The 13,543-nt window shown below is 43.1% G+C and overlaps 1 protein-coding gene across 4 annotated transcripts in view; it reads left to right on the forward strand.

Annotated features, from left to right (window-relative positions):
- Positions 1 to 13,543, forward strand: part of LOC110535248 (guanine nucleotide-binding protein G(olf) subunit alpha) — a 61,646-nt gene that overhangs the window by 5,893 nt on the left and 42,210 nt on the right. For 2 of the 4 annotated variants that reach the window (XM_090189327.1, XM_036934817.2), the window contains exons 1-4: positions 2,725 to 3,536; positions 3,774 to 3,846; positions 4,894 to 4,948; positions 5,133 to 5,252. In XM_090189327.1, the coding sequence (XP_090045453.1) occupies positions 3,398 to 3,536; positions 3,774 to 3,846; positions 4,894 to 4,948; positions 5,133 to 5,252 (387 nt within the window). In that variant the 5' untranslated portion in view covers positions 2,725 to 3,397. Of the gene's footprint in view, positions 1 to 2,724; positions 3,537 to 3,773; positions 3,847 to 4,893; positions 4,949 to 5,132; positions 5,253 to 13,543 lie in introns of those variants that run through there. The other 2 variants (XM_036934814.2, XM_036934815.2) reach the window with 1 other exon arrangement.

Consider the following 13,543-nt stretch of genomic DNA (forward strand, 5'->3'; position numbering starts at 1 on the left):
CACTGTTTTTAGCCTACTGACAGATCGCACTGTTTTTAGCCTACTGACAGACCGCACTGTTTTTAGCCTACTGACAGACCGCACTGTTTTTAGCCTACTGACAGACCGCACTGTTTTTAGCCTGCTGACAGACCGCCCTGTTCTTAGCCTGCTGACAGACCGCCCTGTTCTTAGCCTGCTGACAGACCGCCCTGTTCTTAGCCTGCTGACAGACCGCCCTGTTCTTAGCCTGCTGACAGACCGCCCTGTTCTTAGCCTGCTGACAGACTGCTCTTCTCGTAGATGCACTCTCAACTCGCTTTTGCAATTTGCAAGTTTACCTGATCAATAGTAACCTGCAGATCTCCTGGGTCGAGTTCAGTAGGGCACACCGTAGCGAAGTGTTTTGGGAAAAGAAGTCCAATAAGTAACGCAAATTTTGGTTAAGTCCAAGTTTCAAGACGTTTTCTTCCATTTGGTGCCCAAAGAATATGACCCTGTACTGGGCCTGTTGGGAATCTCATATGGATAACTTTTAGAACTGGTTAGCATTCCAGACATCTTCTTAATCTCTAACCATCTCTGTGTACTCACTGGAAACGGAATGAGTGCACCTGACTAAAGATAGACTGGAAACCTGTTTTCTAGTCTATGACCTGAACATATATCAACCTCATACCCAGTACACTTTTATCCAGTGAACAAGGAGGAGGGGGGGGGGGGGGGAGTCATACAGTCATGGCTCTCTAGTAAAGGACCCCTGTTTTTCTTGACCATTCCCTTGTAAATGCATATTGTCATCATGCGTGCACACACATTGAAGTGTAGTATTCAAGAAAACCACAAGAGGGAGACAAAGACCAACGTAAGACAACATGCAATTTGCTAATTTGCATTGACACTAGCATTAAATAGATGTGTTTTGTTACTTACCTTGTATCAAACAGGAAAAGAACTTGGGCACACAGAACTTATAGCTCACATAGTTGTAATCGAAAAAGGTGACAAAAAAAACAAAATGAGAGACAGCTAAGATTGTCTTTACTCCCCATGGCCACTGTAGGGAGACAGGTAGTTCATGACTCACTTCTGAATACATCTCAACAGTGCACTCAACCAACACACATTAACAGTTAGGAAGCTCAGCGGACTACATTTGCATCCAGAGGAGCCATACACTGGTCAACCCACCCTATAAGATCACATTTGCATCCAGAGGAGCCATACACTGGTCAACTCACCCTATAAGATCACATTTGCATCCAGAGGAGCCATACACTGGTCAACTCACCCTATAAGATCACATTTGCATCTTGTTTTCATATTATAATTTTTTTTGGTACTGGAAAATCTTTCAATTGTTCTGGAGGCTGTAATGTTCTCGCCAGTGACACGTCACTACAGATAACCATCTGGTCTCACGGTTGACCGTTTTCCTCACACTACTTTTGGTATAATCCATGTTTTGATGTGAGGTCTGAATTCTGTTTTTGACGTTTTGGAACTCAATCAATCGTTTTCAATTAGTTCACTACATTTTATTGGGGTTTGAAAGGACTTCATTAGTGATTCATTTCCCCAACAATTGCTTTCCTTTGAGGATGGCTTTTATTGGTTGTCAGAACATTTGTCTGTTCATCCAGCCTACCCTTAAAATGACCCAGAAAGCTCCTCCATCCTATCATATTGGGAGGTTGTCTTGGGCTCTCACTCACTACATGGATATCTGCTAGGACATAGACACTGATATGCAAACTCCAACTTGTTTGGATATATTTGCATTATGTCTTTTTTTTCCCTCAAAGGTTGAGGTGCTTTTCTGTTATAGTCAACCTTTACATTCTTTACTATTTATTATAGTTTGACATTTTGTTTTGCTACAGATTGAAGAGCATATACAGTAGTAGGATATAGGAGGCCTATGCCAAGTTCAGAAAACTTTGAGTAGCAGCCAACTATACTTGTTTTGTTCTTATTTGTTCAGATTTTGTAACTGTGCTATCATTTGGTCTCGTAATTTCAATATGGTTTGTGTGGTGTGCGGCTTAGTGATAACAAGGATCCTTGGGACGTCCCTACCCTAATCGCTAACCTTATCCCCTACCTATACCCTTTCCATAACCCTTCCCGCTGGGCATAAATGTCAAGGTATAGTTGTGATTGACATTTGGTTGAGTTGTCAACTAACTTGAATTTAAAGTGAAATCAACAACAGAAAAATGCGCCATGCCATTGGATTTAGGTTAAAAGTTGGGTAAAAAAAAAGAGACGAAAAAAACTTATGTTGACTTTTTCCAAATCCAAATCAGTTTTCCACGTGAGTTAATTTAACCATTTGAAATTACGACTGCAATAGGGTAGGGCTTCTGTATAGTGTGCAGACCTGTCTGGTCGCGCGCTCTAGTTTAGCTCCATTTACCGGTGTTTGCGGGCACCAGTGAAATGATTTACGCGCGTCAAGTGTATAAGGGAAACTATTTGTGGAAAACGCCATCAAGTGTCTGTCTGGTGCATCTTCTATTCTAGGTAGCCTATTCAATAATAAGACCAATATAAACACGTTTTTGGAAACTATATAGGCTATCAGATGGGCCATTAGAGAGCTTTCAATACATTCAACAAGGCTTTGAATTATTCTCGTGTTATTGTAGCCAATGTTTTTATTAGTGTAAATATGTAGGCTATATGTAAATACATTATAACATTAACATAATATATAGACCCGCCCATTAAAGAACTAAAGTGAAGCCAATGCCCCTCTATAACAGAGAGAGGAAGGCACATCTAGAAATCATATCAACGGGTAGTCTTAACTTTCTCTGGGGCCCCCATCCTTTTGAAGAGAAAGCTTTTGCCGCACATTTACTAGATTAACGTAGCCTGTTCTTTTTGTTTGTTCTACCGGTAAAAATCAAGATAAGATCGTCGATGATTTTTGTTGTTGTTTGTTGTTAAACTGGATATTCAAACACTGGTATGGTGGCGCGCGCTTTGAGGTGTTTCTTTTTCGGTTCTGTGTGACTTCCTGGTGCTACAGAGAGAGGCAGTGCTGAGTTAAAAAGACAGAAACACAAACAGCATTTTAGAAAGGAAAAATAGAGAGTGGGAAGCAGGAGCGAGAGAGAGGAGCAGTTGGCTGGCTTCCAGATTCAGCCCCGCTCCACTCTTTGCATATTTATGAAATTAATGTATATTTTTATTCTATTTATGATGCACATATTTATTAGAATCGACTGAATCTACTGGATTGGGTTTGACAAGGGGTTAAAACGAAATTGTAACGGGAAGGTTTTTCTCTGAGCGACGGAGAAGTGGCGCACGGATTTATCGCCCCATTTGTTCTCATTTTATATTGAAAGAAGGATTTATATTAGCTGTTATTTTATACTTTCTGTTTACGAGAAGAGGTCAGCGGAAGATGGGTTGTTTGGGCAACAGCAAGACTGAAGATCAACGCATCGATGAAAAGGCACAAAGAGAAGCGAATAAAAAAATAGAGAAACAATTACAAAAGGAAAGACAAGCATATAAAGCCACACATCGACTGCTTTTATTGGGTAAGGTCCAGAAGGTGGATTTGATAAATGATATATGTATCATGTATGTTTTCAGGGATTCGCACCCCAGCCCACATACGTTGACAGGTCTCGCACGCGAGCGCTGACTGAATCTTCAAATGGACTGTAGCCTAATTCTCATGGATTTTAAACACCAGCATATGCGGCACCCAAGTATATTTTATATTTTAGTGATAGCTCCAGGTCCTTATGCTAGATCTGTGTTTTATGTCGAAGGGGCTGGAGAGTCTGGGAAAAGCACGATTGTCAAGCAGATGCGGATTCTGCACGTCAATGGCTTTAACGCAGAGTAAGTACACGTTATTTCATATATTTGACCGCATTTACGTTCCAAATGTTGACGTATTCCTATTCTATGTGGATACTGTTGTGTATTAGAGTATGTTTTATTGTGGTCATTTCAATTTGTTCCATGCGAGAGAAGAAAATGACCGAGTGTTGGCTAGACGTTTCTTTGCGCTGTAGCACTGCAGTGTCCATCGGGAGTCATCGGGCCCAAAGGTTATAACAACAGCATGGCGACCAGCCTGCTATGTCCAACTGATTTCTAATAGCTGTCACAGAGATAAAGACGTCATATTCTGTGTGCCAAAACACTGCCAGATAAATGTTAGTTGCTATTACATTATAATGCGCAAGCCAACAAAAAAAACATCTAAAAACTGAATTCATTGGCTGAAAAAACCGTTATACAAAAGTAACGTGTGCAGTGGTATTTTACAACGATGCTGAAACAATGTATCTGTAAGCCGTTCAATGGCCTATAATATCCCATCAAGACTTGGTTACATTATCGTTTGATTTGGTTACATTGTAGTATAGTATTCTGTAGAGGTCTAATTAATACGTTTTTTGAAAATCTCTCCCCTATTTATATATATGTAATAAAATCTTTGATATTATTTCAGCAAATGGACCAAGATACATACAGTCTGCTTAATGTCCATCCACTTTTGTTGCTGAATGGGACAAATCTCTCTGAATATTGGTCTAGTGCTAACAGCCCACTGAATCAACTTGTTTCAAAATGAAGTTGAACCAACGTTGAACAGACGTTTAAATATTGTCTGTGCCCTGTGGGAGGCTATTGTAATAGTATCAAAAAGTAAACTTTCAAATAATATTTTAGCACATTACACAATTACTGTTAATTTACAAATGGTAAGTATGACCAAACAACCTATTATGGCCTCTGATGGTTTGCATTAGTGGTCTTGTGAGACATCCTCTTCTTTCTACAGGACAGCATAAAGGTTCCTTTCATGAATCCAGTGATCACTTTTCCACTTCATTAATGCCTAACAGTCCTAATTCTATATGTTGTTTCTCCACCCAGAGAAAAAAAACAGAAGGTTCTGGACATCCAGAAAAATGTGAAGGATGCCATTGTGGTAAGTTGTAGGCTGTATGTAGCCTACTCAAATAAAAAATATGATGTGCTGAGATTTGTATGATATAATGTACATGGTCACACCCTCTGAGATTTGTTTCCTGCAATCCCATTTGACTGATAGACTGGCTTTTCCCCATGTGTCCGGCTTGATGTCTGTGTTTTTGTTTTTATCTGCTTTGTAGACGGTAGTTTCGGCGATGAGCACGTTAATACCCCCAGTTCCAATAGGTAACCCAGCGAACGAGTCCAGAATTGACTACATCAAAAGTATAGCACCTCTCTCGGACTTCGACTACACAGAGGTAAGGGGCGACCGTCTGTCAAACTGACTGATCTGTACATACATGCATACATAGAGCGAGAGAGATCTTTACATCTTGTTAGTTATGCCCTGAGAAGCAACCTCAATGCATTGATCAGGTCTTTGCTATTCATAGATTCATAGTGTATCCAACTCTGATTGAATTTATACATTCAGAGGACAATCAAATACAAATAATGTCTAAGTCTATTTGTAGTCAGGTTGTTCAAAGTGGAGTCTGTTTAAATGCTGATGCCAAACATACGGTGACTATGAAAAAAAGTTATGCAACTTATACTGAAATAGCAGTTATCAAAAAAAAAAAAAATAGCCACATTCACTAGTGTCCACTAGCTCCATTTGCAATTTCTTCTTGGAGGAAACAACGAGAAGCGAGGGATTTTACATTTGTTCTGAGAAATGTTCAGATCCTACATACAAAGGATAAGAGTCCATTCAAAACCATCACCTACTGGGACATAAGCTATATGATTAGGCAATTTAGAAATGAATGAACCATGGCAGGGTATATTTAAAAAAAGTTGTAAATGCTTTATTAAATTGTGAAATATGTATGATTACCTGAGCTCTGCAACACGTTCTGCAAACACCCAGTAGTAAGCCACGGTGGAATTACCTTAGATGATTTCTTTACTTTGGATTTGATTGAAAGGGCCTGACGTGGGCAAATAGATGTCATTACTTCTGGTGTTTGCTTCCAGTGATATCTCCCAGCTATGAATAGAATTTTATGAGTACACAATAAAACATATGCTTTGCTATATTTGACTGCCTGGAAATATACACTACATTACCAAAATGATGTAGACGCCTGCTCGTCAAAGATCTGATTCCAAAATCATGGGCATTAATATGGAGTTGGTCCCCCCTTTGCTGTTATAACAGCCTCCACTCTTCTGGGAAGGCTTTCCACTAGATGTTGAACCATTGCTGAGGGGACTTGCGTCCATTCAGCAACAAGAGCATTAGTGAGGTCCGCACTGGTGTTGGGCGATTAGGCCTGGCTCACAGTCGGCGTTCCAATCCTTCCCAAAGGTGTTCGATGGGGTTGAGATCAGGGCTCTGTGAAGGCCAGTAAAGTTCTTCCACAGCGATCTTGACAAATCATTTCTGTATGGACCTTGCTTTGTGCATGGGGGCATTGTCATGCTGAAACGGGAAAGGGCCTTCCCCAAACTGTTGCCACAAAGTTAGAAGCACAGAATTGCCGTATGCTATAGTGTTAAGATTTTCCTGCACTGGAACTAAGGGGCGTAGCCCAAACCATGAAAAACAGACTGAGACTATTATTCCTCCTCCCACCAAACTTTACAGTTGGCACTATGGCTTCAGGCAGGTAGCATTCTCCTGACCTCTGCCAAACCCAGATTAGTCCATTGGACAGCCAGTTGGTGACGCGTGATTCATCACTCCAGAGAACGCGTTTTCACTGCTGCAGCGTCCTATGGCGGCAAGGTTTACGCCACTCCAGCCCACATTTGGCATCTGCCATGGAAATCCATTTAATGTAGTTCGCGACGAAGTCTTGCACTGACGTTGCTTCCTGAGGCAGTTTGGAACTCGGTAGTGAGTGTTACAACCGAGGACAGACGATATTTACACTCCACAGTTCGGCAATCAGTGGTCCCGTTCTTTGAGCTTGTGTGGTCTACCACTTCGCGTCTGAGCCGTTGTTGCTCCTAGATGTTTCCACTTCACAGTAACAGCACTTACAGTTGACCGGGACAGCTCTAGTTTGGCAGAAGTTTGACAAAATGTTGTTGGAAAAATGGCATCCTATGACGGTGACACATTGAAAGTCACTGAGCTCTTCAGTAAGGCCATTCAATTGCCAATGTTTGTCTACGGAGATTGCATGGCTGTGTGCTCGATGTTATACACCTGTCAGCAACGGGTGTGGCTGAAATAGCCGAAACCACTAATTTTGAAGGGGTGTCCACATACTTTTGTGTATATATAGTGTATCTACACAGTATATACCCTGTAAGAGTTCCTATTGGCTGTTGGGCTTTGTTCTTTTTTTTCTCCCATTGGAATGTCCACAAAATCGGACATAGGCCCAAAACTTTGCTCCAATCAGGAACCTTGTTTTTTCAGACAGTGAATAAGGGTAAGCTGGCCCAGTGCACAATCTGGACACATCTGTTGGACTAGATAAATACTAATCAACTGTTACATGATTAGTCGGCTTGCTAAAAAAAGCTTTTAGTAACCTCATTTTCTTTTTTGGGGGGAGGGCGGAGTTTGGGGGAGAAATGTAAATCAAAGCCGTCCCTTCTCCCTCATAAGGAATTGTTTGATGCCTTTTCTGAGTTGCAGTGGGTCAAGGCAAGGCAGACAAAGCGTTGGTCTGTTTGTGCCGAGGTGTTACGAAAGATTCCAAACAGTCGATTCTTTTAGTGTCTCAGATTCCCTGTGTTGGGTCAGCGACGCTGCAGACGACATGAAACGATGATGAGAATAAGGGTCTGCTCCAGGGTTTGTTGATACTCTGTTATCTAATGCTTTTAGCTGTGTACTCTGCAAGCGCTGATGGAGGTTGTTGTGATGTTGACAGTGGATTGCTAATAGTAAACACTGATTTGTGAGTGGACCACAAACATGGAATATGGGACTTTCAAAACTTTATTTGACCCCGAGATGAGAATATCTGTGACGTACGAGCCTCCGTTTCCGTTGTGCAGAATGTTTTTTAAATGAGCTTTTGATAAGGGATCACTCTAAGAAGTAGTGGTACATGAAGTTTATTGCGTTGTGTGCGAAAATATCCTCCCTTAATGTTGTTTTGAGTTAGATCTGGTGCTTTTGCTTTAATGTTCAAACTAATTAGATGTAAATTAATGAATTACTTATTTTTTTGTCTTTCTTTAATTAGTTGAATTAGTCCTATTGTCTCTGGTTTTGCCCAGTTGTTGGCGGTATCTGTCCTGTATCCGTTCGTCTGTGTATTCATACTAGTGGCGGTCCATACTGTATACCAGTCGGTCAAAGATGGACAGTAGAAGCAGTAGATGTTTTGGCTGCAACATAGGTTTCATTTAATTAGGCCTATTATGTAAAGGCACATCGATTTCTGTTAGTAAACCAGCTGGCTAGTGGCTCAGACATGTGGACAAAGAGAGGCCCTCACAGCATTCAAACAAATTCACACTTTCCTCTAAAGCAGGTCCGTGTTTCATGTATGGCCTCCTATGTCACATGTAAGGCCCTGTTTCTGCCGGGACTCAAAACACCCTTTGTCTACCACAGCGGAGATTTCAAAAGGCAACTTCCCCACAAACCGTATAGAAAGCATGACAAATAATAACTTTTAGCCTTGGCCTCCGCTGACGATTTAACATTTGATGTGATACCTTTGCTGCCATGCTATGCTACCTGGAGGCAAATGTAGATTTGTATCATCCAATTGCCGCCTGCATGTGTAACTTGTTAACGTTGCAAAAAAAAAAAAGGGGGGGAATTTCTAAGAGCACTTGTACAGTGTTTAAGTTGTTTAGCAAATGGGTTTGTTTAACCTCACGTTTTGTTGAATTTCACTTGAATTAATGAAATTATGCCCTCAACTTCATGCACCATGCCCACGAGAGAGAACGAGTGAGAGAGAGACACACACATACACACACACACACACACACACACAAAATGGTTCCCTTCGGATTTTTAAAACAATAACAAGCAGAGTTTCAAACCATATGCTTTAATCACTACCCACCTGCACTCGCTGGTAATTGATAATCACAACCAGTTTATCATGCAGCATGACAAACAGAGTGAAAGTGTCTTTATGTCTATCTCGTTTTTCAGAGATTGCTTGGCCATTTTTTAGGCTAAAATAAATATGGCAAAATATATGGCTCGTGTTGCTGCTGCCTTGGCTCAATGCTTATATTGGCAGTAGATGACATACCCTTGGTCTTAAAACACTGGGCTTTAAAACAATGCATCGGCAGTTGATTGTGGTTACATAATTGAAGAGCATACATCTTTTTTTTTTCATCCATTCCAGGATTTCTTGACATGGTGCCAGTAGCGGCTAGACTATAATAATCTTAGATTGTTTTGGGGCCTGCCACTTGGCTCCAGTACATTCTCATGTGTTCCGTTTTACTAGGCCTTTTTTTTCATCTGCCCAAAGCTGACGTTTCACACTTCAATATGCAACATCACAACTATTCCTTCAAACATTTAATCTACTTGTGTCTATCTATTCTATGTAAACTATTGATGCCAGATGCCGGTATTAAGCTGTAACAATCAATTATATAAAACACACACTCCTGTTAATATCTCATGTAAATGACGGCAGTTACCAATGCAGACATTTATCTGAGACAACTACAGAAATGTCAGTACATTGGATTAATAAGGTTTGGCCAATATGGTGAGAGCGCGGTGTAAGGCCGTAGGTATGAAACGGTTAAGGAACCGTAAGTTATGTGCACAACGTCCCGGTTGCTCTCTTTCATGGGCCCCTCCGTTAGAGGCAGTAAACTGCCTTTATTCACACTGTGTCATGAGCCTCCCTGAAACTGAGCCCTGAGGAGTGTCTCCTGCTTTTTTATATACACACACACACACACACACACACACACACACACACACACACACACACACACACACAGTTTGATCATAGTAGGCCTCCTTTGTTAAGCCATTGGCGCATAAGTCTTTTTCACCTTGACGGCTGGACGAACCCGCCAGAATGTAGGGGACAGGGTTGAAGGGTGGACGAACCCGCCAGAGTGTAGGGGACAGGGTTGGATAATGGACGAACCCGCCAGAGTGTAGGGGACAGGGTTGGATAATGGACGAACCCACCAGAGTGTAGGGGACAGGGTTGAAGGGTGGACGAACCCGCCAGAGTGTAGGTGACAGGGTTGAAGGGTGGACGAACCCGCCAGAGTGTAGGGGACAGGGTTGAAGGGTGGACGAACCCGCCAGAGTGTAGGGGACAGGGTTGAAGGGTGGACGAACCCACCAGAGTGTAGGGGACAGGGTTGGATAATGGACGAACCCACGAGTGTAGGGGACAGGGTTGAAGGGTGGACGAACCCGCCAGAGTGTAGGGGACAGGGTTGAAGGGTGGACGAACCCGCCAGAGTGTAGGGGACAGGGTTGAAGGGTGGACGAACCCACCAGAGTGTAGGGGACAGGGTTGGATAATGGACGAACCCACCAGAATGTAGGGGACAGGGTTGAAGGGTGGACGAACCCACCAGAGTGTAGGCGACAGGGTTGGATAATGGACGAACCCACCAGAATGTAGGGGACAGGGTTGAAGGGTGGACGAACCCACCAGAGTGTAGGGGACAGGGTTGGATAATGGACGAACCCACCAGAATGTAGGGGACAGGGTTGAAGGGTGGACGAACCCACCAGAATGTAGGGGACAGGGTTGGATAATGGACGAACCCACCAGAGTGTAGGGGACAGGGTTGGATAATGGACGAACCCACCAGAATGTAGGGGACAGGGTTGGATAATGGACGAACCCACCAGAATGTAGGGGACAGGGTTGAAGGGTGGACGAACCCACCAGAGTGTAGGGGACAGGGTTGGATAATGGACGAACCCACCAGAATGTAGGGGACAGGGTTGAAGGGTGGACGAACCCACCAGAATGTAGGGGAAGGGGTTGAAGGGTGGACGAACCCACCAGAATGTAGGGGACAGGGTTGGATAATGGACGAACCCACCAGAGTGTAGGGGACAGGGTTGGATAATGGATGAACCCACCAGAGTGTAGGGGACAGGGTTGGATAATGGACGAACCCACCAGAGTGTAGGGGACAGGGTTGGATAATGGACGAACCCACCAGAGTGTAGGGGACAGGGTTGGATAGTGGACGGGATTAACACCATACACTGCAGTATGGAGTAGTCTGCCTCTCTGTGACTTCATTTGGCCGGCATAGCATACATAGCATTTGTAAACAAAATGAGATCAGTCATATGTTTTAGTTAGTAGGCTATTGATAGCAAGATGAAGACCGATTTAATCCAAATTAAATGGGGAAACAGGGAGCCTAGTGGTTAGAGCGTTGGGCCAGTAACCGAAAGGATCGAATCCCCGAGCTGACAAGGTAAAAATCTGTCGTTCTCACTGTTCCTAGGCCGTCATTGTAAGTAAGAATTAGTTCTTAACTGACTTGCCTAGTTAAATAAAATAAAACATTTAAAAATTATAATTTGAGTCGCAGACCTCCAGTCTTGTCTGGATAAGCCCGCCCTTCAGACAGACCTCCGCAATGATGTTTTGTAATGCTTGCTGAAGACACTGAATACTACTGTGTAACTGTCTCCCCCACCCAAACATCCTTAAACCAAAATAGACCATTGATAATTGCAGATGAATCCGATATTTATCTGTTTTAGTTCTAAGAAGGTTCCCTGAAATGCCGTGTGACATGTTTGTGAACTTTTTTGGGCTATGGGGTGTTTATTGTCAGGCTGAGATTTCAATACATTCAGGTCCATTCTTCTCTTTGTCAGCCAGTGACAAAGTAATACAGCAGAATTGGTAACACGACCAGATTTTCTTTCTTTCTTTTTCTTTCTTACTCTGTCTCACTTGTTCTTTCACTATATCTCTCTCGCTTTCTCGATCTCTTTCTGTGAATCCTTTGTCTGGGGCTCATTTGCTCTGGGCTGCATCACCATTTCCTAACAGCAGAGATTTAGACCAGATTAGTCGACTCTACGGCATGGCATGGCACAGACAGTCAGGCAGTCAGTCAGACAGACCGACACAGACAAACAGACTTGCAGGCAGTCAGTCAGTCAGACAGACAGACACAGACAAACAGACTTGCAGGGAGTCAGGCAGACAGGCAGGCAGTCAGACAGATTTGCTTATGTTTTTCGACCAGAAAGTGTGTGTGTGTCTGTGTCTGTGGTTGTGGTTGTGTGTGTGTGTGTGTGTGTGTGTGGTTGTGGTGGTGTGTGTGGTTTTGTGTGTGGTTGTGTGTGTTTGACAGGAAGGGAGGTTTTGAAGTGTAACAGGATGTAGCTGAGAGACGCAGGATCACGCCTCACTGGCGTTGTGACCAGCGCTGTGTCTCCCCTGACGATCTTGTCTGATGGTGTGTGTGTTCGAGAACTATTAGTTTTGTTGATGACTCATCCTAGCCTTATGTATGACAGTAAAGCTATACCTGGGCCAGAAACGCCGGCTCTGTAAAATGACTTAGTGCATAGCTGTGCATTGGAAAATATATCTAAGAATCCTTTGTCTCATTGTATTCGCCAACTTGGTTTCTAAGCCGAAATACATTCAAGGCGATCGTTCATGGGACTTCATGTTTGATGTTGTTTTCATAAACTTGATGAACCATTGTATTCAAAAAGGGATGCCCATGAATAACAATGTGGATATCGCTGCATTCACGGTTTATGGAATATGTATCCACATGCACAAACTGAAACCCTGGAGCATTTAGTGACAGAAAAACCATAGCTGACAGGCAGGCTACTCAAAGGGCTTCATTGAGTGAGTTGATTACTCTTTACACGTGACTGAGAATGTCGTCTCACCAGAACTTTGTCTTTTCATTTGTCTGTGGTTACCATAACACAACCGTGTTGCAGAAGACACAGGAAGAATTCCCTCCCTCCCTACACACACACACCACACACATATATATATACACACACACACACACACACCACATACACACACACACACATACATACATACATACATACACACACACACACAGTTGTTTTGAGCTGAACGTCCACAACCTCCTTGTGTTCTAGGTCCAGTATCAGACCATCCTGAACATGGCCTTTACATGACTGTGATGTCACCCATCACCTGGACATTACTGTGGCCCTAACGACTGACAGTCACATCCGCCATAGATTGACCCTGTGTTGTGGCACTAAAGACAGCGGTATCCTAGCACAATCTCCCTCTCTGGTCCAATGGTGGGTATACAAGGGATAGCGTTGATACCCAGGGGTGGGTGAGCGTGCCCAGGGAGTCTGAGGTGATCGCACTGGTAGCGGTGTGGAGGGACTGGAGGATGCCCGAAAAGCAGCCAGGGACGTCATTAGCCACAGGCCCATGGGCTAGTTGTTTCTAACCCATCTTCTCTTCGCCGCATCACTAATGAAGGCTTAGGTTCAGTAAAGGACGTGCTGGTTTAATGGAAGGGCTTCTAATGGGCTTCAGTGTTTTGTTTATGTGTTTTTGTGTCACCAGGTGCTCCCCAGGGCTCAATGTTGGGCCCTGTGAGTTTTGACTGTGGGGTCTCACAGGGCTGCTTT

This window comes from Oncorhynchus mykiss, chromosome 11 (assembly GCF_057628025.1).
Source record: "Oncorhynchus mykiss isolate SJ-2025 chromosome 11, ASM5762802v1, whole genome shotgun sequence".
Classification (NCBI taxonomy): domain Eukaryota; kingdom Metazoa; phylum Chordata; class Actinopteri; order Salmoniformes; family Salmonidae; genus Oncorhynchus; species Oncorhynchus mykiss.